The sequence below is a fragment of the Nannobrachium achirus genome (genome assembly GCF_963921795.1).
Source record: "Nannobrachium achirus genome assembly, chromosome: 17".
Classification (NCBI taxonomy): domain Eukaryota; kingdom Metazoa; phylum Chordata; class Actinopteri; order Myctophiformes; family Myctophidae; genus Nannobrachium; species Nannobrachium achirus.
Window position 1 is genome coordinate 26298146 of NC_137824.1, and position 25000 is coordinate 26323145.

Consider the following 25000-nt stretch of genomic DNA (forward strand, 5'->3'; position numbering starts at 1 on the left):
CGATTTCCAGGACTATATCTAACATATAATTTTCGGAATGTCTGTCTGTCTGTCTGTCTGTCTGTCTGTCTGTCTGTCTGTCTGAGTGTCTGTCTGTCTGTCTGAAACTGCGTTTCTCATCAGTGGCTGGAGCAATTGATCTGAAATCGCATCACCATAAGCATATGAACACACCTGACATAACTGTGAAGCCCGTTTGTCACTTTCGCAAATCGTATGCTGTATATTTGCATTTTTATGGTGTATCTATATCTATTTAGCCTACAGTACCTTTTGTGACCACACATGTTAAGGGAGGGGCGCTGTTGTTCAGGCCATGCACAATCACACACAAACCCACACACACACACACACACACACATACACACACACACACGGGGGGAGTGTGTGTGTGTGTGTGTGCAGGCAGGCGGGCGGGTGTGTGTGCAGGCGGGTGGGCGGGCGGGCTGGGGGGGGGGGGGACAGTATCTCTGTAGCCATTAAAGGAAACGGGTTTCTTACATTGATGCTCCTACATCATGCAAGCACCAGTTAAAGTTACTTTCCATCCCTCATATACTGTGTGCACAGTGCACATCCCATAACCCACACACTGCACATCAATTTGGAGCTCATATCGTTGAACGGGTAAGGGCTAGTAACAATAATTCAGCTCAATAACGAGTCGCTTACTCCTATGCGCAATGCCCAAAGACAGGTAGTGTATGGCAGTGGTTCTCAACCTTTTCAGGCCGTGATCCCTGAAATAATCATATTTGAACTGGGGACCCCCACACTGATGAGCACTAAGAGTTGAGGAATTTTGTATAACATGGTTTTATTGTGAAAATAGCAGATCTACATGCTCACAACGCCTCTGCGAGGCGTTGTGAGCATGTAGATCGGCTATTTTCACAATTTCTGCCTCTAATATTTGACAATTTGTCCAATGTTTAATTCGTCATTTCAGAGGTATTAACAAAATAATAACCAAATACAATAAACCAAAAGACAATAAGTGGCTATTTTTTCCAGGACCTTCCAGGACCCTTGATCAATTCCAAAACTTTTCCAGTACTGGAAAAATATTTTTCTAATTTCAAAATATTTCCAGGAATTTCTTGACCGTGGGAACCCTGGAGTTTATAAATGGGACCAAATGTTCTGATCTCCGTGTGTGTGTGTGTGTGTGTGTGTGTGTGTGTGTGTGTGTGTGTGTGTGTGTGTGTGTGTGTGTGTGCGTGCGTGTGTGTGTGTGTAGAATCGCTCTCTGCAGGCGGAGGCGCGTGGCATGCGAGCACTGCGAGATGAGTTGGACTGTGTCCGTGAGCGAGCAGGTCGTGCCGAGCAATTGCAGACCGAACTTCAGAGCTGTAAACACAGACTGCGCAGCCTGGAGCTCACACGCACACAGCTTAAGGTATGATCTGTACAGTACACACACACACAACCACACACACACACACACACACACACACACACACACACACACACACACACACACACACACACACACACACACACACACGCACTGATGCTCACACACATTTTAACAAAATAAAAAGGGTAGCCTCATTAGATATAAGAACAGAACCAATGCGGCCAGTTACCCTGAGATTGTCACAAACTCACATACAGCATACCACTGCCAGCTGCATTTAATCAATTTCAACTCAATTCAAAGGAGCTTTATTGGCATGAGAAAACAAACAAAAACATAAGTTTAAACCAATTGGGTAGCAATTATGAAGTATTATTATAATATTTGATACTTACATTATAATATGCTTTATAATGTGTTATGATTATGATAATAATGCTTATTAAGCCTTATCAGTACCTATAACTATGATTATACAGGGTTATGAGCTGATTATAATGCCATATGTTTATAATGCAAGGAAATCAGAGCAAGTGTTACCAATGATTCCATTCATACCACCACCTGTTTGAATTACTAATTCAAAATGTATATTTTCCTGAACATGAGTGTTTCAATCTATAGTTGTACCAGAAGCCAGAAGTATATTTGTGTGTGAATCCATGAATATTTACAGCTGCAACATTGGCATTGAATTAGAGACTGGGTTTGCATACTTACAATGTTTATTGTCTCCACCAGCCAAAGGCATGGGGGAGAGTATGTTTTCCCCTCCGTCCGTCCGTGCGTCCGTCCGTCCGTCCGTCCGTGCATCCTCGCAGTTTGTGAGCACCTAATCTCAGTCGCCGTTGGCCCGATCGCTGCCAAAGTGAGCACACAAATTCCCTGGATGCCAATCTAGAACCTCTGACCTAAATTTTTTAAATGGGCCTTTTCTAGCGCCACCTAGTGGCCGATGTTCGCAAAACACATTTCTGTGCACTACTCTTACAGATTTTGTCCAAAAATCATACAAATCGGTAGGCAGTATCTCAACAGTCATGTGATCGACACGGATCTGTCCGATTTAGCATATTCCATCCTGATTGGCTAAGATTGGCTTCCAAAGTTTGTAGGGTCGAGCCGTTTTGAACAAAATGCCTCAAATCACAAACGCAAAGTGCGATTATCATGAAATCGCGCACACACGTTCCCACTAGGCCGAGGAAGAAATGCCACTTATTTTTTTTATTTTTTTTTTCAGCCTCATGGTGGCGCTATAACAGGCCGATTTGTGGTTTTACCTATAACTCCACCGATCAGTTTCAAACTTTGCAAGCACACTCCCTAGAAGCTAAGGATAAACCTTTGCCCTGCATTTTTCACATAAGCCTTTTATAGCGCCACCTTTGGGCCGACTTATGTAAAACACATTTTTGGATATTACTCCTTGAGATTTTATCCAAAAATCACGCAAATCGGTACACAGTATCTCTATAGTCATGTGATCAAGTCCGATCCGTCTGATATTTCATATGCCATCCTGATTGGCTAATATTAGCTTCCAAAGTTTGCCTGGTGGAGACCTGTGCTCGGAAGAGCACTGCTTCTAGTTTGATTATCTGTTGCATATTAAAAATCCGAAGAACATTCAGAACAAACTAGTCTAGAGATAAACACTTGAATACAAATCCTAGTAGTAAAAACTCAACTCAACAACATATTACAAAGAATAAAAACAGAAATTACATATAGATTTTATCGCATAGATATACGTATATATTTTGTCATTGTTAGTATTTGCAAGTGTGAATGAATGTCTATTTAGCATGCTCGAAGTGGATGCTAAATAGACTAAATGGGATACAAACAAACAAAAAAACTAAAAACTGTTGTTAAATAATCTGGGGAAAAGAAGCAGTCACTGCTGGCATTTCAATGTGGAGGTGCAGAGTTTTCTATTTTACCAATTGCCTTATCACCACTAGCACAGTGTTTGACCTTAGTTGAGAGTGAGTTCAGAACAAAAGACGTGTTTCAAAGATGTGCTGGCGTGCTTGCATTGTTTGTGCCAATTACCATATTGCCTGGTGATGCTTAAGTTGTCGACTGTCTATATTTGAAAGCTCAAGGAGGCTACAAGGGTTGTGGCAAGGTGCAGGGAAGATAAATGAGTGATGCAATGCAATGTATGAAGTACCACTAGCTCAGCTCAATACAAAATAGGGAGGTTTTGCACATAAAATGTTGGCTTGCAAGCCACATATGTTGCATTAGCATTAATCATGGTAGTGTGTCTTATGTCTTATTACTTACCATGCCCTTATTTTTTATAAGGGCATGGCATGCAACAATCTAAAATAAAATGACAAAACAACTTTGTTTCATAAGTATATAATTGTGGGATTCTATGAGAAATAAAACATTTAAATCAGCTACAGTACTATGTCCCTATTGAGATTTCCAATTGATTGATTGATTGATTGAATACTTTATTAGAAGTTTGCATAGGAAAAGGTACAGGACAGTACAGTTCACTGATAAAAGGTCTACTAAAAAGATAAACATTACGACAAGCTTTTGGGCTTGTTTAAATTGGGGTTCCTTGTCAATGTGCTGTCAATGTGCCATTGACGGCTGACTCTGAGTGCCAGTTTCTCATTCAAATGCAGCGCTACACCAGCTGACAACACCAATCAATGAGAGGTGGAGGACAGTTTGTAAAAAATAATTTGGTATGTGTAGCGTTTGCAGACAATCCAAGACAAGACAAGACAGCAACTGTCTTAGACTGACTGCGGCCTTGACATCATAATCGGGTGAACCTCTTTCCCAGGTGGTTCGCCCAGGCGGACAGGGTTTTGAACTTATTGTTTCTGTGAGGTTAGGGTTAGGATTAGGTTTAGGCATAGTTTAGTGAAGTAGGGCAGGGCATTAACCAAAAATTCGACTCAGTCGACTTCATTACACAAGTCGACTCCCACCAGGGAAAGTCGAAAAGTCGAAATTAAACAACATTCAACTCAACTTTTTACTGAGTCGTGTCGACTTGCAAAAAGTCGTTAATGCCCAAGCGTTTACACGCAATCAAGGCAAAACACCTGGTAAAGAGGGAGTCCCTTCAATTGACCGAATTCACGTTACGCAACTTCCTGGCGCTGACGTCACGGTTGAAGGGGAAAACCTTACTAAAAGCCCATAGAGTTAACACAGCAATTTCCGAATAGTACAGTATAAAATACGGCTAGCATGATCAATAACACAAGATAGTAAAAGGCACAAAGCGTTATAATTTACTTTTCGAAATAATGATTTGTTGGCTTCAAGTCCAGCAATTTCTGTGTTACTTTACCCTTCAAAGCTGACGTCAGCACCAGGAAGTTGCTGAGAAATTTGCTGAGTGCGCGTGCGTGGGCGGGCCGTGAATAGGATCATCCTCTGTAAAACCCACACATTCTCTTTCTGCATGTGGCGCCCCCTGCAGGAGCAGCAGCAGCTGTGCGCGGCACTGCAGGAGACCAAAGCCCTCCTGGAGGAGCAGCTGACGGACGCCCGAGCCCGCTGCTCCTCCCTACGAGAGCTGGAGAGGGACAACCTCCTGCTGCGCCAGGGAATTATAGACGTGGAAGCGGTTGGTGAAGGAGTGTGTGTGCACGGCACGCTTGTGTCTGTGTGTGTGTGCGCGCGCGCAGTGGCGTCAGTTCAGAAAAAGCTAAGGCTAAGGTATGACCCCCTGGTGTCTTGCACGCGTGCGGTCATGTTGCCATACCATAGCAACTGGCATGATACATTTATTTTAAGAAGTACATTCTATTTTTTCCCCCAAAAAGTTCTATGGTTTCTTGGGCTGGATATGGCAGTCTGGAACAGTTGTTCAAGTGCGGCTAAACTTGGCATAATCTATCTATAAATGCGAGAAGTCTCTGCGTGTGTGTGTGTGTGTTTGTAATCCGCGTATCTCGAGAACCGTTCGTCCCACCGGCTTCAGATTCGGCACGCGCGTTCCCCGCCGCGGCACGGAGTGCAGTGCCGGGTCTCGACCCGACCCGACGCGCGGTTTTCAACCGGCGCGAAACGTTTGGAATCTCCTTATGCGGGGTTGATTGTTGACATCAGGCTGTTTCTGAGGAAATCGGCGAAAGCTCTGACTCATTGTGACATCACTTCATAAAAGGCTCTGACATCACGTACGCCACATGAGTCAACAAAAAATCTCTGTGAGTGTGTGTGTATGTATGTAGGTAATCCACGTATCTCGAGAACCGTTCGTCCCACGGGCACGCGCGTTCTCCATATGGGCATAAAATGAATGCCCCATTGCCCCCATATGAGAACCGTTCGTCCCACGGGCACGCGCGTTCCGTCCCACGGGCACGCGCGTTCTCCATATATGGGCATAAAATGAATGCCCCCATATATGGGCATAAAATGGATAAAGGGACACAGACAGACAGATTCAGAGATCTCCGAGAACCGTTCGTCCCACGGGCACGCGCGTTCCGTCCCACGGGCACGCGCGTTCTCCATATATGGGCATAAAATGAATGCCCCCATATATGGCCACGGCACGGAGTGCAGTGCCGGGTCTCGACCCGACCCGACGCGCGGTTTTCCCAAACCGGCGCGAAACGTTCGGAATCTCCTTATGCGGGGTTGATTGTTGACATCAGGCTGTTTCTGAGGAAATCGGCGAAAGCTCTGACTCATTGTGACATCACTTCATAAAAGGCTCTGACATCACGTACGCCACATGAGTCAACAAAAAATCTCTGTGAGTGTGTATGTATGTAGGTAATCCACGTATCTCGAGAACCGTTCGTCCCACGGGCACGCGCGTTCTCCATATGGGCATAAAATGAATGCCCCCATATGAGAACCGTTCGTCCCACGGGCACGCGCGTTCCGTCCCACGGGCACGCGCGTTCTCCATATATGGGCATAAAATGAATGCCCCCATATATGGGCATAAAATGGATAAAGGGACACAGACAGACAGATTCAGAGATCTCCGAGAACCGTTCGTCCCACGGGCACGCGCGTTCCGTCCCACGGGCACGCGCGTTCTCCATATATGGGCATAAAATGAATGCCCCCATATATGGGCATAAAATGGATAAAGGGACACAGACAGACAGATTCAGAGATCTCCATATATGGGCGTGAAATGGACGCAAATAGACAGATATCTCCATATATGGGCATATATGGGCAGACGTACGCCACATGAGTCAACAAAAAATCTCTGTGAGTGTGTATGTATGTAGGTAATCCGCGTATCTCGAGAACCGTTCGTCCCACGGGCACGCGCGTTCTCCATATATGGGCATAAAATGAATGCCCCCATATGAGAACCGTTCGTCCCACGGGCACGCGCGTTCTCCATATATGGGCATAAAATGAATGCCCCCATATATGGGCATAAAATGGATAAAGGGACACAGACAGACAGATTCAGAGATCTCATACGGCATAAAGGGACACAGACAGACACACAGACAGACGGATACAGAGATCTCCATAAATGGGCATAAAATGGACGCAAATGGCATATATGGGCATAAAATTTACGCAGAATCACAAAGATCTCCATATACGGGCATAAAGGGACACAGACAGACAGATTCAGAGATCTCCATATATGGGCGTGAAATGGACGCAAATAGACAGATATCTCCATATATGGGCATATATGGGCATAAAATGGACCCAGAACTATATCTGCAGTGATCTCCATATATGGACATAAAATGGACGCTGACAGACAGACAGATAACAGATATCTCCATATATGGGCATAAATGGACACAGGCAAACAGATGGTCAAAACGGGTCCTATGACAACAGGTATAATGGGGTTTGCATTAAAGGGCGGGGCATTCATTCCCTATTTACGTTGTTCCGAGTTGGCCAGGTCGCCGACTAGACGCTGGGCCGCCCGAAGGGCGGCCCAGCTTCTAGTATAATAAACGTGCCACAATTAACAATAATGAATTGCACCTGTGCAGCTGACCTGCGGAACCTGGGAATATACTATTCTGTCAAGATGGGGAGAATAAAAGTGTGGAGAATATAATTATAATACCTTGTTAAATTTTGCATTTGTAGTTATTTTAATTGTATGCAGCTGCATACCCCTGCCATACCCAATTGACGCCCCTGCGCGCGCGCGCGCGCGCGCGCGTGTGTGTGTCCATGTCATGTTTATGTGTCTGTGTTTATGAACACTGTGTGTTTGCTTATGTTTAAGTGTGTGTGGGTGTTCGATATAATTGAATATGTATGGGCAAATCTATTAAGAGGTAGACATTGTGAGTTAAACTGCCAGAGGCACATGGTCAATTAAATATCCACATGCTAGCCAGTTACTGCACAGTATTCAACAGATAAGTTTGGATACATAGTGATGGGTAGACTTAGCCTCAACTTGCAACTCTATTTCTTTTTTTAATATGTTGAAGAGTTGCAACACCAACCAGTGACAGCCCAAAAATCCAAATAGAAAAGTTTTATCTGATTGTATTTATGACTCCAACATTGCAGCTGTACGGAAAGCTTGAATTATCCTCTTTGCTATCTGCAAAGTGTTTGTTTCATAAAAATCCACCCGTGTTGTGAGATTTGACTGTATTGACTTTCTGTCAATAAATTCTGTGCAGGTAATTATTTTTCTAAGTGTTGAGGTTAGGAAGTGCTCGTTTTCAATAACGAAACGTCCTGCTGCCTCCTGCATTGTGCAATTTCGAAACAGGTGGTACGCAGGACCGTTGAGTGATTAGAAAAACTATTATCTGCATAGACTGTATTGACAGAAATTAGCTCATAACATATCTATGATGGATTATTATGAAACAAACACTTTGCAGATAGGATAATTCAAGGTTTCAGTACAGCTGCAATGTTGGTGAGTTTAATATCGTTTAATACAATCAGATAGGACTTTTCTATTTGGATCTATGAGCTGTCAATGGTTGGTGTTGCAACTCTAGAATCAATATATTAAAAAAAAAAATCTAGAGTTGCAAGTTACTGCTAGTGTAGACCATGTTGTTTGTGTGCATGCATTTGTATGTCATGAAAATCATACTGCTTAGTGTGTGTACGTGTTCATTGGAGTGAGACACAGAGGGTCAAAGGGTTGATCAGCTGAGTGATGCAAGTCTCTTGGCAAGACTAGGGAGGTAGCAGGAAATAGCATGTAAGTAACATAAGTTGCATCAGTTAATCATGGTAGTGCAGAGTCTTATTCACTTCTTATTCATATCTTAATTTCAATTGGTATATGAAAAAGATGATCTAAAAGTAAAAAATATGCAAAACTGCTTTGTTTCTATAGTAACTGGTAATAACAATATGCCTGAATACACCATGTCCACCCCTCGGAACCCCTGAACCCTTAGAATGACAACATGAACTATTTCTTCCCTAAACAGGAACACTAACAAAAATAGGACACACTTTATTACTTGTAAATAGAAAGTAACAACAGTATAAAATAATTCTAATAGTTAAATAACATGGCATAAGGTCAGTAAGGCAAGATTACCTTGACGAAATGACAAAATACAAGATATTCTACTCTGGCTAAGAAAGGGCAGGTCGGCCCATGCATATGGTACTACCGAACGACTAATGGGGAAAGACAGGCCTGGCACCAAACAACATGCAATCTAAAATATTCAATACAAAACCATGCAGGGATTAACATACCCACCACTAAAACCACAGTGCAGGAAGGAGACAGAAAGGAGACTGTATGTGTGTATCCGGGCAACCCGGCCACAAACAGAGTCACACTGCAACACAAAGAGGAGAGCAAACGCATTAAAACGAATCACCATCAATACAGCATAAAATGCACCTCAAATGAATAACAGAAATAAACAGCAACAAACCAAAAAGGTTAAAACAAGTGGAAAAAGTGTCTGGACTGGTCCCTTTAAGGAAACAGACAAAGCCGCAACTTGCAACTCTAGATTTCTTTTTTTAATATGTTGAATCTAGAGTTGCAACCTCAAACATTGACAGCCTGTTCATCTAAACAGAAAAGTCGTATCTGATTGTATTAAACAACATTAAACTCTGCTGCCTCCTGCTCCTGCATTGGGCATTGTGCAATATGAATAAAAATAATCACCTGCACAGAATGTATTGGCAGAAAGTAGCTCATAACATGTCTGCGGTTGATTTTTATGAAACAAACACTTGGCAGATAGAAAGTGGACAATTCAAGCATTCAGTACAGCTGAATGTTGGTGAGTTTAATACCGTTTAATACAATCAGATAAGAGATAAGACTTTTCTGTCTGGCATTATGGGCTGTCAATGGTTGGTGTTGTAGCTCTAGAATCATCAAAAAAAACTGTATTTAGGGTTGAAAAACTGCATTTGAGATGATGTTTGACACAAATTAAAGTGCTAGAATCATGGCAAACATCAATGTGCATAAACAAAGAAAGCCTAAACCAAGCAAAGGACAGCAGTAGCATTAGCCATACAAGAAAGCATAGCATTAAACAAGGCTATTGCTACACAAGGCTGAACTTTGGCCTACCATGAGTTCTCCTTCACCCTGCACGAGAGGGAGATCAACACCATCACGTGCTACACAGTCAAAATGTCTCACCTATACCACTTCCTAACTAACTACTTCCTGGTCATGTGACTAGGCCATGGGCACATTTGTAAATATATTTTACAATCAGCTCCTCGTGTCCCTAACCAAAAGATTTCCAATTATGTGCCAGTTATATTAGAGTATTCAACAGATAGTTTCTATGAGTAGTGATGTGTATGTGCTTGTATAATTGTTTTATGGTGTGTTTTATGTGTGTGTGTGTGTGTGTGTGTGTGTGTGTGTGTGTGTGTGTGTGTGTGTGTGTGTGTGTGTGTGTGTTCATAGGAGCGAGACACAGAGAGGCAAAGGGTTGATGAGCTGCTGGAAATGAACATGAGTCTGGAGGCGGACCTCAGGCAGAGCCGCCGCACTTCTGCACCAATCACAATGGTCCATCACCATTTCCACCAGTCGGAAATCGAGTCAGACGAAGAGTTGACCGAAATGATTGGTTAGCACACGTTCTCGATTGCCCCATGTCATTTAACGTGTTTTAATTAACTGATAAGAGGACACATGTTTGAAGTCAGACTGCCTACAGTCAACATAACGGGGCAAATCTTTTCATCTATCCATTTTCTCGTTCTCTCTCGCGTACGCCGTCTCCTTTTATTTATTTTCCTCCCCACGCCTCACATCACCCTCTTTATCCCTCTATCCTTTCTGCTCTCGGTAACCGGTAGAGTCGCCGGAATGAAGCTCGCCGGGAAATGGGGGCGTGCGTTCGGAAATGCACACCGGGTGGGGCAGCGGTGCGCTTTTTCAGTCTGAACTCTGAAGGTAAACTTTCTGAAAAGCAGCACCCTAGTTTATAAACATCAATAGCAACATTAGGTTAGCAACTGCTGCTTTTCAGAAAGTTCAACTTCAGAGTTCAGACTGAAAAAGCGCACTGTTGCACCACCCAGTGTGCATTTCCGAACGCACCCCCCCGGCCGTTTCCCGGCGAGTTTCATTCCGGCGACTCTACTGGTATTCTCTCTCTCTCTAGTAAGGGAAAGTTAGCCTATTGCTACATCAATCTGGGAACTAAATCTAAATCACTAGCTTTCTTCACAAATGTGTTCATAAAGGTGTCTACTATCACCTCTGAACTTTGTCAAACCCAACTCCCTTGACATACTTTGTGGGAGCCAATCAAAGTTGGGGGTATCGGGATACCCAGGGCCTGGGATTAAAGGGGGAAAAATAAAAAATGGCCAATATGAACGTATGAGGTGTGTAATTAGGGTATTGTTGTGCTGCTGAATCCATTCCAACCATTAGTTATCAGTAAAAATGACTCCTTGGCCATAAAAAAGGCCTAATTGGCTAAGGCTTAGCCAATCATGTCATTCGAGTTCACCTGTGTCCTGTTAGTCCCTGTTTTAAACCCTGTGTTTGAGTGTTCCTTGTCAGATTGTATCATGTTATCCTGTGTGTCATGATGTGTGCTTACCCACCTGATCTTGAATAGTTTTCATGAATTCAAACCCTACTCCAACTTTTTTTATTGCCAGTATTATATGTCTCATGGACAGACAAAAGTAGCTGTGGCCTATTTTATGGCCAATGAGTCATTTTAACTGAGAACTAATGGTTGGAATGGATTCAGCAGCCCCAAAACACCCAAATGACACACCTCATACGTTCATATTGGCCATTATTTATTTTTTCCCCTTTAATCCCAGGCCCTCGGGATACCCAATAACTTTTATTGGCTCCCACAAAGTATGTCAAGGGAGTTGGGTTTGACAAAGTTCAGAGGTGATAGTAGACACCTTTATGAACACATTTGTGAAGAAAGCTAGTGATTTAGATTTAGTTCCCAGATTGATGTAGCAATAGGCTAACTTTCCCTTACTACTCCCCCATCTTCTTCGTTACTCTCCCCTTCCCTTCCTTCTCCCTCCGTCCCCTGGCTGTCTGTCTCCTCCTCAGATCTGAAGCCGTGGAGCGTGGAGGTGGGCGAGGCGTCCACACTGAGGCTGCTGGGAGCCGAGCAGGAGAACGCGGAGCTGAAGAGGTGTCTGGAGGAGCTGCAGCAGGCCCAGCGGGAGGTCAGAGTTCACATACAGAGGCCAGGCCCGCGGAACTGATCCATAACTATTTATCACGCAGGTTGAAGGGTTACGGGGGGCTGGGGAGCCAGGGGAGGGGTCACCTGGTTTAAAGGCCTAGAATTATTGAATGCTTTAACCAGTGAAAAATAGCAGATATACAAGCTCACAGCGCGGCACCGAGTGCCGCGCTGCGAGCTTGTATATCTGCTATTTTTTTGAAAAAGTCGTGAAAATGTGTGCAAATATTTGAATATATGTATTTTCAAAGCGAACGTTTGTAACTCAAATTTTGCTTCTGGGTGGTCCCTGCCCTGGAACTAAATATTTTGAGATGGGTGTCCGTGGCCAAATAAATATAATTTTGGGGGTCCTTCACATGAAAAGTATGACATAGTAGTCTCTCAAGAACAAACTAACTGAGCTCCAGCTAAGTGAAAAGGACCTTTTCTTTGATGATGGCTAGCCATATTGCTGACATAGAAACATAGGTTTTTCAAAAAATCTTAGAAGGATTCAAAAGACACTTATAGAATCGGATCAAAATTCAAATTTTCACGATTTTTCAAAAATAGCAGATCTACAAGCTCACAGCGCGGCACTCGGTGCCGCGCTGTGAGCTTGTATATCTGCTATTTTTCACTGGTTAAAGCATTCAATAATTCTAGGCCTAAATGGGTTAACAGGGTGTGATGTAAAAATGGAAGAGGAAGGAGCAATGACTCAGCGAGGGTTCATCGATGAGTCAGTCAACGTGCCGTCACAGGCCTCCGAGATCTCTTGCTAGCTCTGGCTGTGGTTCTTTGGTGTACTGTATTTTTATTTATTATCATCATGTCTCGGTCTGATGATTAGTCATTAATATTCAGAACACCAGTAGACTTAGTTATTATTACATTTACATCAAGTAGATCGTCACAGGTTCTTGTAGTAGACTGTAGGCTTCTCTCATGTCAACCTAGAAACTTGAGTAAGACATCTAGTTTCCAAGTTGTCATGAAACATTAAAAGACAAATTTAAAATGTAATTAGAGAAAAGAAAATATGAGTGTTAAAATATTTTCATTTACTGCTTTCTAGTGTTTTAGCAATTTGAGTATTTTGATTTCGGTGGGTGGGGGCATGCGTACAAGTGGCTAAATATGTCTTTCTAGACACTATAAGCCGTCAATTTCTTTGTTACTATTTACACCAGCCAGTCACATCTTCCCATGAAAGATTGCGGTGCATCTTGATTCTTGGGAATGGGCTTATTGTGTCTAAAAACACATATTTAGCCACTTGCATGAATTCCCCCAACCTGGGGGCATGCATGCGAATCAAAATCGTTAAAATCACTAAAACGATAGAAAGATGTAAATTAAAACACACTCATCTTTTCTTCTCTCTAATGCCTATCTGTAATATGAACCCTTGTTGTAAAAAAACAAAGTTGTCCGTTAACATAGGCTCCAACAGTTGCAGGGGATGTCTGATTGGCCATTACCTTTCACTGCAGGCCGATTCACCTGACATGAAGGAAGAACAAGCGTACCTGGAGAAACAGCATCAGAACACCCTCAGAGAGGTAAGCTGAAGAGATCCTACTTGAGAGGGGGGTTTCTGGACCTGAAATTAGATTGCAAGCTGTTCAGACCAGTTAACTGCCACTGCTCAATAAGGGCAGCAGTGGTCAGGAGGTAAAGCAGCCGTCTTGGAATTGGAAGGTTTGATTCCCTGCAACTCCTGGTTGCGTGTCAAAGTGTCCTTGAGCAAGTCACTTAACCCCTAACCCTTACTGCTTATCAGAGCCCAATTATAAAATTGTTAAATATTAAAAAGAATATCAAACACATTATGTGAAAAAATGTGCAAAAGAAATGTCGTGTTGATCAGTCCAGCGGATTGCGAGATTAGCTGTAGACACACAGACAAACCCTAGAGAGCCTTGCCATAACAACCCTATGGTAAATAAAACATTGGAAATGTGTTGAGGGAATCCACAGATTTATGTCTACAAACTTCATTTCTTATTCAACTTTGAGTTCCAAAATATTGTTGAAGAAATTACTTTTAGTAGCAGTTTATTATATATATATATATATATATATATATATATATATATATATATATATATATATACACCAAATTGAACAATTGTAGCATTTTACTTTGTCAAGCTTGCAAAATGATTGATTTAGGTTTACAGTATCTTCGTTTAATCTTTTTTCACTCTTAAATTTCATCTTGGTGCTCACAATGCACTGCATAACATAAGCTCATCCCTTTGGGGCATTCAGATTCAGTGCATTTTGAAAGGGGAAAAAAGCAGGGAAATGTGAAATGTGAGAATAGGGCTAACATTCAGTATTTTATGAAGCATAAAAGATTCATAGCACATTTTCCATCCATTTATCAACTCCCTCTCACTATTTTTCCCATCTCCCTCGTCTCATCAGTACCAAAACATGAAGAATGAAAACATCACCTTGAAACAACACGTAGAACTGCTGACAACCAAACTGCAACTCCTCGCGGTGGAGAGGAGAAAAGAAGGGAAGAAGGGTGGAGAAGGAGAAGAGGAGTACGGTGAGAGAGGAGTCCAAGGCTCAGAATCCTCCCGGGGAGAAGGGGAAGGGACGGTGAGGAGCACTGTAGTGGAGAGAGAGAGAGGAGGAGAGATCTCCAGGACGTTGAGAGAAGCAGGAGTTGGGGAAGAGGTTCTCCATCTGGAGGGAGACAGTGGGGCATCAAGGGTATCGAGGGTATCCGAACCAAAAAACAGGGGAGAGGCGGAGGGAGGGCAGAAAGACAAAGAAAGAGAGAAAATGAAGGAAAGGGAGGCTGAATTGAGGAAAGAAGAGGCAACAGTGTCTGAACCCCAAACAGCAGTTTTAGAGATCCAGCTTCCTCCAACAAAGCAGATAGAAAGCAAGGAAGAGGACACAGCGGAGACAGACGTAGACCAACATGGATGTTCACCGCGTGGTCCCGACATGGAGCTTGTGATGGCTCAGCTCCAGCAGGCCCGGGAGGAGGCCGACAGGCACGCCTTGGTGGCCCAGGAGCTGCGCTCCAAACTGGCAGAGCAGAGCAAGAAAGCCTGGGAGGCTGAGCAGAGGTTGGTGGTCCTGGAGGCAGAGCTACATAGGCTGAGGAAGACCACAGAGAACCTGGGAGAAGCCCGCAGGCAGATAGAGGTATGGATGGATGGGTGGATGAAGGTAGGGGTGGATAAATGAACAGATGGATGGATGGATGGATGGATGGATGAATGTGTGGATATTCATTGGATTGATGCATGGTTGAATCAAGCAGCTGGTCTGATGTCACCTATCTCCTTCTGTCTCTCTCTCTCTCTCTCTTGCTGATCGAGCTCAGGTCTGATGTCACACACACCAGAGACCTTAGCTTTACAATGTCAATTTGTGCTGACGTCAACTCTTGCCTAACAACAGCGTTTTGCGCTGAAGCCTGGCATGTCTATTTGGAATGCAGGCACACAGACACATACTGCCACATTGCCTGCCCACCACCGAGAACAATGTTTCTCTCCTTTTATCGACCTTTCGTTTATAGGTTCTTCAGTCGGACAGTCTGGAGATGGAGGAGGAGCTCTGCCGCCTGCGAAGCCAAGCGGAACTCCACAGGATGCAGGCCACGGTCATCGCCACCCTGGAGGGAGAGAGAGCCGCGCTGGAGAGGGACAGGGACACCCTACGCAGCTCTGTGGATAGTCTCCGCATAGCCCAGCGCAAGGTTGGAAGTAACACACGCACGCACATGCATACAGTGGTACAGTGGTTCCCAAACTTTTTAGTTCGAGACCCAAAATATACGTTTATGTCTCCCTGGGACCCAAACTAGTGAAAATAGCTGATCTACTGTGAGCTTGTAGATCTGCTATTTTCACTACTTCTTAAAAAGCTTTTTTTCCCTCTGTCATTAATTTTTAAATGATTTTTTAATGGAAGTCTTTTGAAAAACACATTGGAATTAGTTTTTAACTTGTGAAAAATTGGGAATTTTGGGGGAATTAGAACAAATATTTTTAAATAAGCTAATAATAATCAAAAAACTAAATGTAGGATGAAAATGTATCCGGGTCCCGACCCACTGTTTGGGAAACAGTACTACACAGAAAGATGTGACAATATGCTCCCTAAAGTAGCTTTGAAGTACCTCTGTGTTTGCTATATCCTTGCCCTCAATTAGTATTCCTGGATCTGTAATTATGCATGCGTATGTTTGATCCTCCATAAATTAGGTATTCCAATTAGTATCCACAGAGAACAACCTCTATTAGAGTCCAGGGTGAAGAGCTATTCACTTAGTGTAGTTTTCTAGCTATCACCTAACAATACATAACAAAGCCTAGATGATAGCTAGGAAACTACAACGCAGTGAAGTGAATAGCTCTTCACCCTGGACTCTGATAGAGGCTTAACAAGACAGTTTTTTCCTCATTGACAGGACCCACGTGTCAAGACAGGGACGGAGGAGCCCTCTTTGTGTATCACTTACTGCATACCTCCTCATGCATGTCTTTAGTGAGGCTCTGACTTGGTCATTCGGCCTGTAGTCTCGTGTGGCCAGACTGTTGACTCCCGCGATTTACAAATGCTCCCGTCATACAGTCTGGGGCAACGGAAGTCTTATGATGAGTGTGGGATAAAGCGGATGTGACGCACCTGCTCCCTTGGTGCAGTAGCGATAACAAGTCCTACTGGAAGTGTTATGTCTTCTTTCAATATTTTTTGGGCTGTTATTTCGTCTTTCTCTGGTGTTGTTGGTGTTACTTCCATGTTGTTTTCAAATGTTTTCTTAAATTATACATGCATAACAAGAATATGCCGTTCGAATGACTCTGCGAGACTGTTCGGCCTGTGAAATCATAGAGGGTTAACCAGACAAAAAAAATAAAAAAGACTGTGTGTGTGTGTGTGTGGGGGGGGGGATCATAGCAAACTGACCAACTCAATGCTGATGTAAGCCGACTACACCATCATTTTCTGCCTCAATGGGTAAGGGTTTAATTGACATGTTACACTAAGCAGTTAGCTGACAGTTTTTATCCGCAGAAACTACAGCACGAGGATGTGTGAAAAGTGAACACGGGGCTTCATTGGTGCACTGACATCTGACTAGACAGATGGTTTTGATGGATTCCTTACCTGTTTGTAAGGATTAAACCAGTGATTTGCAATTAACGGATGTCTCTCTAATGTGCTGTCATTCTGGTCAACATCTTCATATCCATCTTCATATTTGACATGTATTTATTTAATTGCTGGGAGAAACAGGAGTTTCTGTGCGTAGGTTTGACAGCCTGATGTGAAAGGCAGGATTCAAGCTGTCTCAGACTGAATTATTATTATTATTTCTCCCCAAACCCAATATTGAGCTGGAAACAAGACAATGACAGATAAGCTTAAATTGGATTAGAGGACACACGCACGCACGCACGAACACACGCGCACGCACGCACACACACACACACAAAGAAAAGCTCATAGGATGCTTTTGGTGTTTCATTCTCATTCTGTCATTTTGGTGATGGGGAGCGGTGACATTCATCAGACTGTTACACTGTAACCTGGATGATAACAATGGCTGTGATTATCTTCAGCACTCAGCCTGTGGCCTCGTGCCACAAGTTAATCACAGCCATGGTGGTATGGTATGTACAGCAATGTGTGGTGTTATTTTTACACCACAGTTCTGTAAACTATTTACCAAGTAACTTATGATTCATGGAACTCCTCTTGTTAAAATCCCATAATTGTTGTATATTCTTGGGAATTCATACTGTATATTCTAGAAATCTGAGCAGAAAACGAGAATTCATCTGCCAGACTATACCCTTGCTTTAACTCCTCGTCCTTTTAGGCCTTTCACAATATTACTTACTGTAATTGCCTAATTGCAGTTATTTGAGATAATCGCACTTATTTTGCATAATCGTTTCCATGTTGAAAAATGTTCATACATCTTCAAACATTTTATCGCGATGCGACCCGTTATGTTATTTGTTTCCTCTATTATTTAGCACATTTTGAGTATAACATTTTTAAATATCTTGTGCATGTTCCAATGTTCAATGGGAAAACACAATTGAATCACTAACCACAATTAATCGTGTGACAATTAATCGCCAAGTAAAGTTTCATCGCGATCGTGACAGCCCTCCCCTCCTATACCTCCTCTCTCAGGTTGACCAACTGGAGCTGACCAACCAGGCCCTCAAGGCGGAGCTGGAGCGCCAGGGTCGGAGTCTGGACACCTGTCGGCGGCGGGAGGAGGAGTTGGAGGCGGAGCTCCGCGAAGTCACCTTGGAGGTCCAGTCTCTGGCCCGGGGACGGGACCAGGCGCTGCTGGAGGCCTCGCGGCTGGAGCAGGAGAAGGAGACGTGTCAGTCCGACCTGGAGGGCCAGCGGAAGGAAGGCAGGCAGAGGGACAGGGAGGCGGCCAGGCTGAGGCAGCAGCTGGAGAGCACCACCACGGCCCTGGAGCACAGCAACCAGAGAGCACGGAGCCTGGACACCCAACACAGGTGCATCCATTCACTCATACAATATATATCGCTGTTGGCAGGGAGGAAACCTTGTATGTCCAAAACCGTTCGTTTTGTGTTTATCATTGCGACCGTAGGTCGCATTTACTACCAAAACCTCCACGGGCTGTCTGTGCGTCAGTCAGTGAGTCCGTCACACTTTTGCCCTGCTCATATCTCCACAACCGTTGCCCCCATCCATGCCAAATTTTGCACACACACTCCTTGACTGCCAAACTACAACCTCCAAGGACCCCCGGAGCCCCAGGGGGACCCCCAGATGTAAAAAATGACCAAATGTGCTCACACGTCACACGTCACACTTTTTCCCTGCTTATATCTCCGCACCTGTTGACCCGATCCATGCCAGATTTTACACACACACTCCTTGCCTGCCAAACTACAACCTCCAAGGACCCCCGGAGCCCCAGGGACCCCCAGGTCCCTGGGGGACCCCCAGATGTAAACAATGACCAAATGTGCAAAAATGACCAAATGACCACCCCAACGGGGCTGCTCGCGGGGAATTCCCGGGGACCACCGACTCCTGGTGCTCCAGAACGGATGCAAAAGTGGTGGCGCCCCCAGTGGAGGACCCCCTGCCACTGCAGCGCACATAAAATGCCGTAACTCGGGCTAGGAGCGTCCGGGAGAGCCGGGGCCGGTACCTATTCGTCCGCCAAGGCAACGCGGAGACCCCACCCCTCATTTCTCACATGGCCCTATTCTAGCGCCACCTTCAGGCCGATTTTTAAAACACATTTTTGGACACTGCTCCTACAGTTTTTGCCCTAAAATCACGAATATCACTACACAGCATGTCTACACTCATGTCATCAACATGGATCAGGAAGATTTGGGAAAAACAATTTTTTGCCCTATTTGTGGAGATAAGCCACCTACGGTTGCTTATCTCCCGATTAGGGAGTCTTACTGGTATTAAATGGTAAATGGTGCATTATTTTATATAGCGCTTTTATCCAAAGCACTTTACATAGATTGTGCATTACATTCACCCATTCACGCACACATTCATACACCGGTGGCGGAGGAAACCATGCAAGGCACCAATCTACTCACCGGGAGCAATTAGGGGTTCAGAGTCTTGCTCAAGGACTCTTCGACATTATCTCAGGGGGAGCCCAGATTCGAACTGGGAACCCTTCGGGAACCCTTCGTGCTCTAATAACGGTTTCTCTACCCCTGAGCTATGCTGCAAAAATGATTTATACTAGTGAAAATAGCCGATCTACAAGCACACAACGCCTCGCACCCGCCTCGCGGTGCGAGGCGTTGTGTGCTTGTAGATCTGCTAGTGAAAAAAATCACTAGTTTTGTGCAACAGTCTTATATGATGAGGCAGGGCTTTAATTTGCCAAAAAAACAAATGTGAAACTTGGAGATACAAGGTTTCTGCCGGACAGTGACGATATGCAAACATGCATATATTCGCCTAGTTGTGCGCTCATGAATAGGCACACGTGCACACTTATCCACACATCTGCCCACTTATACACACACACTGAATATCCACTCGCATAAATATACACATGGCAAAATGTGCGTCCCTCCCTGCATATATGCAGACCCGAACGCATATATTAGCCTAAACAGGCACAAGCACATAGACACACTTAAAATATGTGTCATCTACCATTCATCCTCAGGAGTGCTTTCCACAGCCACAGAATAAATTAATTAGTCTTCAGTCTCTTCAACATACAGTACGTCACGTTACAACCTCATTCAAACCGTCTGTCTCATTTCGGACTTGTTGCTGGTGTGTAGGCACGCCTGTCAGGAGCTGTCACAGTCCAAGGAGCTCTGTGCTCGACTGCAGGACCTGGAGAAGGAGCTCAGAATTCAATTACAATGTCTGGAGGAGGACAAGCAGCAGCTGGAGACATTAAACACAGATGCACAGGCCAAGATCAGCTCACTGTCCCAGGTGTGTGTGTGTGTGTGTGTGTGTGTGTGTGTGTGTGTGTGTGTGTGTGTGTGTGTGTGTGTGTGTGTGTGTGTGTGTGTGTGTGTGTGTGTGTGTGTGTGTGTGTGCGTGCGTGCGTGCGCGCGTGTGTGTGTGTGCGTGTGTGTGTGTGTGTGTGTGTGTGCGCGCGTGTGTGCGCATGCATACAAAGAAAAGCTTTGTAACTTTGAAACGGCTTGGTCGAAATAACTTCTTTGTGGTCACAAAAACAAAATAATAATAATGAATGTACAGATTATTTAGAAATATACAGATTTATTGTATTTATTTTGAAATTTCACTAGAGGAAAAGCCCCCTGAGTTGCAGCAACTTGTTTTCGAGGGGGTCCTCAATTTGAACCATTTGACTGGTTGCTGTCTCACATAATATATATACGGTATCTCTTATCAGGACTTATCCAGTGGGAAGGAGCTATCTCAGGAGCTGTCCAATGAAGTTGCGCATCTGAAACAGGAAGCGGAAAAAAGGGAGGCTGAGCTAACGAGGGCCAATGACTCTCTCAACTCATCTCAGGCGAGAATCGAGACCATCCTCCAGTCCCTGAAGGAAAGCCAATCAGAAAACAAAAGGAGAAGTTCCATAGAGGTGGATCGTGGACCCGTTTTGGAGCGCTCAACTCAAGCACACTCGCCGGCTCAGACACAAACTCTGGGGACGCCAGTCCTAGCTCCACCTCTGGAAGATGGCAAAGGCTGTGACCTTTCCATGGCCCCTAACGACTCCACGGTGGAGGCAGACAGGTTTTTGAGCGAGAGGTTGATCGAGCTGGAGAGAGAGGTACTGTATGTGTTTGCATCCCCATCTTTTACTGGGTGCATGTGTCTACACTGCAGTATGTCCGTATTACTCTCTGTGAGTGCAATTGTGGTTTGAGGAAGTTGTATAACTGTTGGACAAGAGAGATAATCTATATAATGTTGAAATTCTTGCTGCAGGGATTTGTGACGACAAAGTCATTCTAGTCTAGCCCCCTCCCAGGAGTAACTCTATTTTCAGAACGCTCTTTATCTCAGCTCATCACTTTTTATGTCAATCTGGTTACTGTTAATCCCCCTTATCTCCTTTACCCCCTCTTCCTCTCTCTCTGTGCACATACAGTATAGCGATACACCACTGGCATAGACACACATACAAGCTCTCTCGTTCTTCCAGGACGTTTTTATTTCTCATTGCGATTGTGTGTAGTTCGATCAATAGAGCATGGAACACCCAGTCAGTGTCAAGGTCAGGGGATTCATTCCCTGGGTGCCTCAAAGGGGTACGAGTTTGTTGCTGAAAGCTATGTGTGCTGAAGTATAGCAGTAGCAGTCGGTAGAGCATATATTAACACTATCACCATGGTTCGGGGGGTCTATCTTTATGTGTTGTTCAGTAGAAGCATAACGTGTTTCTAACACCTCCGAGGTTAGCGCTAGGGTTTTTCACTGCACAGTGGGTCAATCTTTACACTACAGTTACATTAACACTTGTACTGTGCAGTGGGACAAGTCATATTGGAGAAAACACTGCGATTGCTACTGTAAGATAAGTTTTGTACAAACACGTCCTCCAGTTTGATTTATTCATCACCCAGTCCTATCTTCTCGCTCTCTATCTGCCTTGCTGCTGCCTCTCCCACAACGCCCTCCCAGAATGCAGTGCTGATAGCGGAGCGAGAGGCCCTGAAGTCCCGGTTGTCTCAGTCCCAGGAGGCGTGCGACCACCTCAGGGAGCAGCTGGAGGCGGTGCAACGTCACTCCCTCAGCCTGCAGGACTCGTGCACCCGGCTGCAAACACTCAACACCCAGCTGCAGGTAAACCACACGCGCACACAGAGACAGAGAGGCTGGTAGAGCAAAAAAACAAACAAAGAGAGATACACCTTGTTCCCCAAAAGATTAGCAGATCTACAAGCTCACAATGCCTCATGTTGCGTTGTGACCTTGTGATATGCACAGCTTTGAGGACTCAAGTTCAAGTTCGAGTTCAAGTCCAACTCTGTCCTCCCCTCTCTCTGCCCTTGGTCTCTCTTCACTCTTCTATAAATAAAGCATAACATTTCCCCAAAATAATCTTAAAGAATAAAACAAAAACTTACCCTCACCCTGGAGATTTTCTCTCTGCCAGAATTGTTAAAATTCAGGTCACATCTTAAGTTCTCACAACCTTATCACTTTAAGACTATAACACCTACCTGCCAAAATGTGGATCTCTCTCATCTCTCTCGCATGACCTTTAATTTAACCTCATACCTTCATGCATGCACAAACGCACACGCACGCCCACCCACACACACACACACACACACACACGCACGCACGCACGCACGCACGCACGCACGCACGCACACAGGTGGAGCAAGCAACATTGAACTCCCAGCATGCATCAGCGCTGGCCCGTTGCAGCGAGAGCGAGGCCAGGTGTGCCACGTTGGAGGCGGAGTCCAAAGTGTGGGTGCGGGAGCGGGACGAATCGGCGGGCAGGATGGAGGCGCTGAGGCGGGACCACGAGCGAATGGCGGCGCTGCAGCAACGCCAGGAGGCCGAGCTGGAGGAGCTGCTCGAGAAACACTCTCAGTTACGGAGCAACAGTCGAACAATGGAGGGACAGTACCGAGAGCTGGAAGCCAGGTGCACACACACACACACACACATGCAGGGGTGTTGCACCAAATTCTGGGCCCTGGCCGGGTACAAGGATTCACTGCGGGCCCCCCATGAATGTTCTTCATGGGGGGGAGGGGGTTTTACCCATTTAGACTGGGAACGCATTATTACGTTTTGTGATTTAACTATTGAAAAAAAGCTCACGTGCCGCGATATGTCAGTGGGGCTCAAACTTTTTCATGTGAAGGACGGACCTCCAAAATGATATGTATTTGGCCACGGACCCCCATCTCAAATTTAGTTCCAGGGACCCCCCAGAAGCAAAATGTGAGTTACAAATGTTCGCAGTATGAACTGGCACGCTCCGAACAGGCAATACAGTACACCAGTAAATACAATTCACACTAGACCGGTGCCCGTTGGGCAGAATAGTCACCATTGACGTCCAGCTGTGCAATATCTGTAGTATCCGTCTGTCTGTCTGTCTGTGTCCCTTTCGTGCCCAAACATTATATGGAGATCTCTTATCTCTGTCTGTCTGGATCTCTTTTATTGCCGACAGACAGACATTCGGTAAATGAATAGTTAGAATATACACACAGGAGACTTGCATATACTGTGCGTCTAAGTATTTGCACGTCAAACCCTTGCATCTCTATTCGGGGGAGAACATTCAGCAAAATAGCCAATCTACAAGCTCGCAACACATCACAGCAAATCGCAACACAACACATTGTGAGCTTGTAAATCGTCTATCTTTGGTGTAGATGGAAAAAAGGAGGGAGCCTAGCCTAATAGCCCCTTAGTGGGTCTATAGGTCAATACTCAGGTCAATACTGTATAGGGTTTAAGTGGTTAATAATATTTATATCGTCGTTGCCGGGTGGAAACCTTGTACAGTATGTCCAAAACCTTCCTTTTTTGTTATCATTTTTAAAACGATTTAAAATAGTGATCTGCTATTTTCACTACTTTTGTGCAACACTCTCGTATGATGAGGTAGGGCTTTAATTCAGAAAAATCATACCCATTTGAAACTGCACACAGTGTGAGACACTTTCAGAGTTAAATGAACTTCTTGTATCTAATTGTGTCTAATCACAAGGTACAAGGAGCTTCTGAACGGCAAAGCCCAAGTGGAGGAGAAAGAGCGAGAGATGAAGATGGAGAGAGATAAGCTGGAGGCTGAGGCTCAGGGGAGGATGGAGAGACAACGGGAGTTGGAAAGAGCGAGAGAGGAGAATGAGAGGTAATTTTGCTGCCCACTCACTCAGTGTAAAAATGGCAGCGCTCTGCTCATTTCTAACTCTGTGGGGGGGAGTTGGTCCCTTCCTCTTCTCCGCTCATCTCCCTGCAGTCATATCCATTCGTATGTGGGAGAGAGCAGAGGCATTAATGCATATAATCCATGAAATCATCTGTTTGCGTGCATTTTTTTTTCAGGATTGTTTGCTGTTGGGACTAAACTAAAAACTGTTTGAGAGTTCAGCTTTGCTACAGATGCAGAGTCAGACTAAGCTTTTCTGAACTATACTGCAGTCATTCCATCATGTCACTGTTACTGTTAAGCACACAATACATGTTAAGGTACACCAGAGGAGTGCAAATGTTCTCAGCAATGCAATTGAGTAGTTATTCACGATAATTAATTGTTTGCTGTTGACATGAGCCTTTATTGCCTTTATGTTGTGCCATGTTTTTAATAATGGAAAAGTGAAAGAAATGGATAAAGTTACTGACATTAACAGACAATTAAATATAAAGCCTACTATAGGGCATAGTGAGGAAAATACATGCAGGGAGTTGGAAGTCTAGAAGAAAAACTAAAGTGTTTACAAAGAAATGCTAAATGTATTGTCAAAAACTGTAGCACTTGTGCACTCAATAATGAATGGTAGATTTA

General features: G+C 44.4%; 3 protein-coding genes across 4 annotated transcripts in view; 2 read left to right on the forward strand and 1 right to left on the reverse strand.

Annotated features, from left to right (window-relative positions):
• The window catches only part of LOC308302148 (phospholipase A and acyltransferase 3-like), a 273125-nt gene that overhangs the window by 90730 nt on the left and 157395 nt on the right, over positions 1 to 25000 (forward strand). The gene's annotated exons all lie outside the window — the stretch shown is intronic.
• ccdc88b (coiled-coil domain containing 88B) overlaps positions 1 to 25000 on the forward strand; it is a gene marked incomplete at its 5' end in the record, with an annotated part of 50263 nt that overhangs the window by 17653 nt on the left and 7610 nt on the right. Inside the window, 13 exons of the mRNA XM_080746646.1 lie at positions 1241 to 1399; positions 4824 to 4970; positions 10239 to 10404; positions 11874 to 11992; positions 13491 to 13559; positions 14431 to 15171; positions 15551 to 15730; positions 18184 to 18524; positions 20313 to 20472; positions 20903 to 21289; positions 22144 to 22305; positions 22844 to 23121; positions 24203 to 24346. Coding sequence (XP_080602772.1) covers positions 1241 to 1399; positions 4824 to 4970; positions 10239 to 10404; positions 11874 to 11992; positions 13491 to 13559; positions 14431 to 15171; positions 15551 to 15730; positions 18184 to 18524; positions 20313 to 20472; positions 20903 to 21289; positions 22144 to 22305; positions 22844 to 23121; positions 24203 to 24346 — 3053 coding nt within the window. The remainder of the gene's footprint in view (positions 1 to 1240; positions 1400 to 4823; positions 4971 to 10238; positions 10405 to 11873; positions 11993 to 13490; positions 13560 to 14430; positions 15172 to 15550; positions 15731 to 18183; positions 18525 to 20312; positions 20473 to 20902; positions 21290 to 22143; positions 22306 to 22843; positions 23122 to 24202; positions 24347 to 25000) is intronic.
• Positions 546 to 25000, reverse strand: part of trpt1 (tRNA phosphotransferase 1) — a 218002-nt gene continuing 193547 nt past the window's right edge. For both annotated transcript variants that reach the window (XM_080746363.1, XM_080746362.1), the window contains exon 9: positions 546 to 634. The gene's annotated coding sequence lies outside the window, so the exon portion shown is untranslated. The remainder of the gene's footprint in view (positions 635 to 25000) is intronic.